The 6,000-nt window shown below is 40.8% G+C and overlaps 1 protein-coding gene across 1 annotated transcript in view; it reads left to right on the plus strand.

Annotated features, from left to right (window-relative positions):
• Positions 1-5,750, plus strand: part of LOC147526289 (mitogen-activated protein kinase kinase kinase 1-like) — a 174,986-nt gene extending 169,236 nt beyond the window's left edge. Inside the window, exons 17-20 of the mRNA XM_086630222.1 lie at positions 428-559; positions 1,560-1,702; positions 2,175-2,306; positions 5,601-5,750. Coding sequence (XP_086486348.1) covers positions 428-559; positions 1,560-1,702; positions 2,175-2,306; positions 5,601-5,750 — 557 coding nt within the window. The remainder of the gene's footprint in view (positions 1-427; positions 560-1,559; positions 1,703-2,174; positions 2,307-5,600) is intronic.
• Positions 5,751-6,000: the final 250 nt, after the last annotated feature.

Raw genomic sequence — 6,000 nt, forward strand, 5'->3', positions numbered from 1 at the left:
CTTGTATACTTAATTTAAGATCCTCAAAAGGGAACACTTAGTGGAGGCTGCACATATCTATTGCCCCAAAGAAAGCTAGTGTTCTACTACTTGAAAACCTTAGTGCAAAATGTAGATATAAATATATGTAGTTTTTTATCAGCAACAGTACTTTGTACACTAAGGGATTTGTACATTATTTTAAGGACAGATGAAAATATTAGGAAGCATAAAGACTTATGTCTTTGTAATGTGTACAGTTCCAGGTAAAAAGTAATTGAGTAACTAAGCATATTACTTTTTGCCTATGGAACTTTTAATGGTGAGGGTAGGGGATCTAGTTATAAATTAGGAATATCAATACTAAGTTCCAATTTTAGGAGGCAGTGCTGCATTCTACTAATATGAAATATAAGTGTTGATAAATTGTATTTTTTTTATCTTCTAGGGGGTTCGGTTGCTCATTTATTAAGTAAATATGGAGCCTTCAAAGAATCTGTTATTATTAATTACACAGATCAACTGTTACATGGCCTTTCTTACCTCCATGAGAATCAGATAATCCATAGAGATGTTAAAGGTGAGAATTATTTAGAATGCCTTTTAAAAAGGAATATTCAGAAAGCAGCACCTATTTTAGATTGAGACCTATTGCTTCTCTTGGATACCATCTCAGGAGTGTTATTTCTATTGGGTTTATCTGATCATACTTAAGAACCTTTAATTACAGAAATTAATCAGAACATTCATAGTATGCTTGGGGATACTTGCTACCTGTGCCAATGGTTTAAAAAAATTCATTTTTGGAATTTGTTCAAATAAAATATGAAGTTGCCATATAGCTTTAAAGATTGTTAGTTAAATTAATGTAAATACCCTGAAATGATAGTAAAATCTTTGAATAAGCCAAAATAAAGAGGGGTTTCTAACGTATAGGAATATTATGATGGGTCTTCTTCCTTCATTCTAATTGAACATAATCACAGTTGTACTGTTTGATGAACAAAATGTGGACTTTATTGGAAATACCAGTCTTACTAAACTTCTCCCTGTAATGTCACTTGTAGCTGTCTGTAAACTGGAGAGAGATCCAGATAAGTAGCAACACAGTGATGGCAAATATTTGCTTTTAAATATTTCTCCTTAAAATAGGAAAATTTTCAATTGCTCTGTAATTCTCTTCAAGACAACTCAAAGTTGCTTAAGGATGAAATAAGTTTAAATTTCACAGGGAGTTGCAAGCAATGTAAACCTCCAGGATTTTAGGTCACCATTTTCTTTCATTATTCTATCTCCAGGTATTGGAGACTGAACAATTGAACAATCCTGTGTTTGCCCTACTTTGAAAGTTTGATTGCTTCTCTAAATCTCTTGGACAGCCTCAAGCTGTATGCAGTATCATTCAGGCATAACAGAAAAGTGACATTATTAGACTTTGTCCTTGATTTTTAGATCTCCTTGATATTGTGGATGGGGACCATCAACCTATTTATAGCTTCAAAACAGAAGGAGGAAGAGTGTTCATCCTTTTGCCTTTAATAAAAAGCCAACTAGCGGTATTTTTATTATGCTGTTGACAGGTGCCAATTTGCTAATTGACAGCACAGGTCATAGATTAAGAATTGCTGATTTTGGAGCTGCAGCCAGGTTGGCATCAAAAGGAACTGGTGCTGGGGAGTTTCAGGGACAGTTGTTGGGAACTATTGCATTTATGGCACCAGAGGTAAGAAACCAATTTTGGAAGTTACTTCAAAAAGGTTTTTTTGTACTCTTTAAGCTAATTCATACAGCCAAATAACAGAAAATTGCTGTGAATGCTTCAAATGTGTTTTAAATGTACTTGTTCTAAAAAATAGGAATGATTCCAACATGGTGATAGTGACATTTCTTTCTTGCTGTCAAAGTTGTTTTAAGTAGTTTGTTACAAGATGCATAATAAGTATTGTTATTAAAGCTCAAATGACCATTTGGTCAAAAGCTAACTATTGCAAGATACTTTGCTTTCCCCTTGATCAGGCATTTTATTTACTGGCTCTCTACAGCTGTATGAATCTTATGGCATTTACATCACTGATCACTCTCAACCTGAAATGTTAATCAGAATGCACTTGATTGGTGATTTTTTTTTTTCTTAATCTAAATTACTTAGAGTTAAGAGACTTTGAAGTGGATAATCTGAGCTTTGATCTGTCCAGGTTCTGAGAGGTCAGCAGTATGGTAGGAGCTGTGATGTGTGGAGCGTTGGCTGTGTTGTTATAGAAATGGCTTGTGCTAAACCTCCCTGGAATGCAGAGAAACACTCCAATCATCTTGCTCTGATATTTAAGGTGAGGTACTTTGTTGCTACAAGTATGCTGCAAAAGACACTGACTAATTTCGTATACAGCAATGTGAATTTTAGAAAAGTATACAAGTAGTAGGGTTTGTTGCAATGACTCTTCTTTATATTGGAGGTGTTAGTACAAAATCAATATTGATACCAACATAATAATCATACTCGCTTGTTAAAAAAAAAAGGCTACCAACACAATAATATGCAGAAAAAGTTCTGTTCTAAGATATAAATATATAATGTAACAGGCTAAAAAAAATAATTTGTGAATAGAGCTGATCGTGACTCTAGACAGAAGATTGGTATTTGAACTCTTTCTTTACAATCCTGTAAAATATGGGAGCAAAAGAAGCTTTTCTACCATAAAACATTTATGTGTGTATTCATATTTCATAGTGGGGAATGTCCTTTGGTAAAAACCTGATGTTCCATGTTCAGATTTTGCTGAAAGATGTTTTTACCATTATGCCATGCTATATATGAATATTATCCCTCCCTTTTCTAGATCATCTATTTGGATGTAAATGTTTCTTAGTAAAATCAATTAGGTATATTTAATTCTAAAAATCTAGTTGAACTGTAGGCATGAATGAAGAAAATACTGCCACAAGTGAAGAAAGTGATTAGCATCTTCACTAGCATGAGTGGATAAAGTTTCCACAAAACATAACTAGCACAGTGGTTTTCAAATTTTCTCATTAAGTACAAATCACTTATCATAAGAGATGTAACTGTCTCGGTGTTCTGTGTCTGTGTGAATCTGGTGGTGCCACTCTAGTTTTCTCAATCTTACTTAGAATCATAGAATCATAGAATGGTTAGGGCTGGAAGGGACCTTCAAAGGTCATCTAGTCCAACCCCCCTGCAAGGAACAGGGATATCTCCAACTAGATCAGGTTGCTCAGGGCCTCGTCCAACCTGGCCTTGAATGTCTCCAGGGATGGAGCATCCACCACCTCTCTGGGCAACCTGTTCCAGTGTTCTACAACTCTCATGGTAAAAATTTTTTCCTAATATCCAATCTGAATCTACCTCCCTCTATTTTAAAACCATTACCCCTTGTCCTATCACAACAGGCCCTCCTGAACAGCCTCTCCCCATCTTTCTTGTAGGCCCTCTTGAGGTACTGGAAGACCGCTATAAGGTCACCCCGGAGCCTCCTCTTCTCCAGGCTGAACAGCCCCAACTCTTTCAGCCTGTCCTCATAGGAAAGGTGCTCCAGCCCTCTTATCATCTTCGTGGCCCTCCTCTGGACCCTCTCCAACTGGTCCATGTCCTTCTTATGTTGGGGGCTCCAGAACTGGACGCAGTATTCCAGGTGAGGTCTCACGAGGGCAGAGTAGAGGGGGAGAATCACCTCCCTCGACCTGCTGGCCACGCTCCTCTTGATGCAGCCCAGCATGCGGTTGGCCTTCTGGGCCGCAAGAGCACATTGCCGGCTCATATTGAGCTTCTCGTCCACCAGTACTCCCAAGTCCTTCTCCTCAGGGCTGCTCTCGATCCATTCTCCGCCCAGTCTGTATTTGTGCCTGGGATTGCCACGACCCAGATGTAGGACCTTGCATTTGGCCTGGTTGAACTTCATGAGGTTGGCACGGGCCCACCTCTCCAGCCTGTCGAGGTCCCTCTGGATGGCATCCCTCCCTTCCAGCGTGTCGACGGCACCACACAGCTTGGTGTCATCAGCGAACTTGCTGAGGGTGCACTCCATGCCACTGTCCACGTCACCGACAAAGATGTTGAAGAGGGCCGGGCCCAACACGGACCCCTGAGGGATGCCACTCGTGACCGGTCTCCACTTGGACATCGAGCCGTTGACCACCACTCTCTGAGTGCGGCCATTGAGCCAACTCCTTATCCACCGAGTGGTCCATCCATCAAACCCATGCCTCTCTAGTTTAGAGAGAAGAATGTCGTGTGGGACAGTGTCAAAAGCTTTGCGCAAGTCCAGGTAGATGATATCCGTTGGTCGACCCTTGTCCACCGATGCTGTCACCCCATCATAAAAAGCCACCAAGTTGGTCAGGCATGATCTGCCTTTGGTGAAGCCATGCTGGCTGTCACCCACCACCTCCTTGCTCTCCATGTGCCTTAGCATGGTTCCCAGTAGAATCTGCTCCATGACCTTGCCAGGCACAGAGGTGAGGCTGAACGGCCTGTAGTTGCCCGGGTCTTCCTTGTTCCCCTTTTTAAAAATGGGGGTTATGTTCCCTCTCTTCCAGTCATCGGGGACCTCGCCAGACCGCCATGACTTCTCAAATACAATGGCCAGTGGCTTGGCAACTTCATCTGCCAGTTCCTTCAGGACCCGCGGATGGATCTCATCAGGTCCCATGGACTTGTGCACCTTCAAGTTCCTCAGATGTTCCCGAACCTGCTCTTCAAGTACAGTGGGCGGTGGTTCATCCTCACAGTCCCTGCTAGTTCTTTCCACAGCTTGGGTGGTAAGACAAGAGGCTTTATCAGTGAAGACTGAGGCAAAAAAGTCATTGAGTAACTCAGCCTTCTCTATGTCCCGGGTAACCAGAGCACCAGTATCCTTCCGGAGGGGGCCTACATTCTCCTTGGACTTCCTTTTGTCCCCTACATACCTATAGAAGCTTTTCTTATTGCTTTTTATATCCCTTGCCAAATTCAATTCCTTCAGGGCTTTAGCCTTCCTCACTTGATCCCTGGTCACTCGTACAGCTTCTCTGTATTCCTCCCAGGCTATCTGTCTCTGCTTCCACCCTCTATAGGCTATCTACTTAATTTGATCTTGAGAAGATCAAAATTAATTTGGTTAGGAGTGATCTGCTTCTATCTGAGGAAGATTGCCCTTTGGGGTGGTAGCAGAAATACAGTAGGACAATGCAAGAGAGCATACCCAGATTAATATATCTCAATGTTTGCTTACACTATGCCAGTTAACAGTGATGGCAAGTATTAGACTAAAGAATACCTGTAAGTGTGGCATAAGAGCTTTTCTTATGACCTGCTTAGCAAATGGTTACTGCAGAATCTTGCTATAAGAGGAAAATTTAGAGAAAAGTGCAAGGAGAGAGGCAGACTGTGAAAAGCAATAGAGCATATGTTATTGGGGAAAGAAGCATAAAGGGAACTTAAGACCCATTTTATAAAATGGAAGTAGTAATATAATCCTCAAACTGCAGTAGGAAATATGCTAAGTGGATAAAAGCTCATAATATAACTAGTCAACTGAAAAGATTAGCTTGTTGAAGGTTTTTGGGGTAGGAGAGGGAGTTTAAGAATTACTGACTTCTAAAAAAGGTATTTTCCCTTTGTTCAGATTGCTAGTGCAACTACTGCTCCATCAATCCCTTCACATCTGTCTCCTGGTTTGAGAGATGTGACTCTTCGGTGTTTAGAACTTCAACCTCAGGACAGACCCCCATCAAGGGAGCTGCTGAAACACCCAGTCTTCCGTACTACGTGGTAGCTACTTATGTGTAAGGCTGTTATACTGAAGAAGATGCTGCTGAATATACAATAACTGTCTTGCAGTGCAGTTAAGCACAGCAGCTTGTATTATACTGCTGGCCTTAGTGATAGATACATCAAGGACATAAGGCCAACAGAGGACCTTACCTAAGTATGTGATTAACAAATCAAGATCTTTACCTAAGCTCAGTATGCAACATTTCACAACTTGTGTGGAGATTTATAAACTGTGCCTTTTCGAACATCTG

The sequence above is a fragment of the Tauraco erythrolophus genome, chromosome W, assembly GCF_009769465.1.
Source record: "Tauraco erythrolophus isolate bTauEry1 chromosome W, bTauEry1.pri, whole genome shotgun sequence".
Classification (NCBI taxonomy): Eukaryota; Metazoa; Chordata; class Aves; order Musophagiformes; family Musophagidae; genus Tauraco; species Tauraco erythrolophus.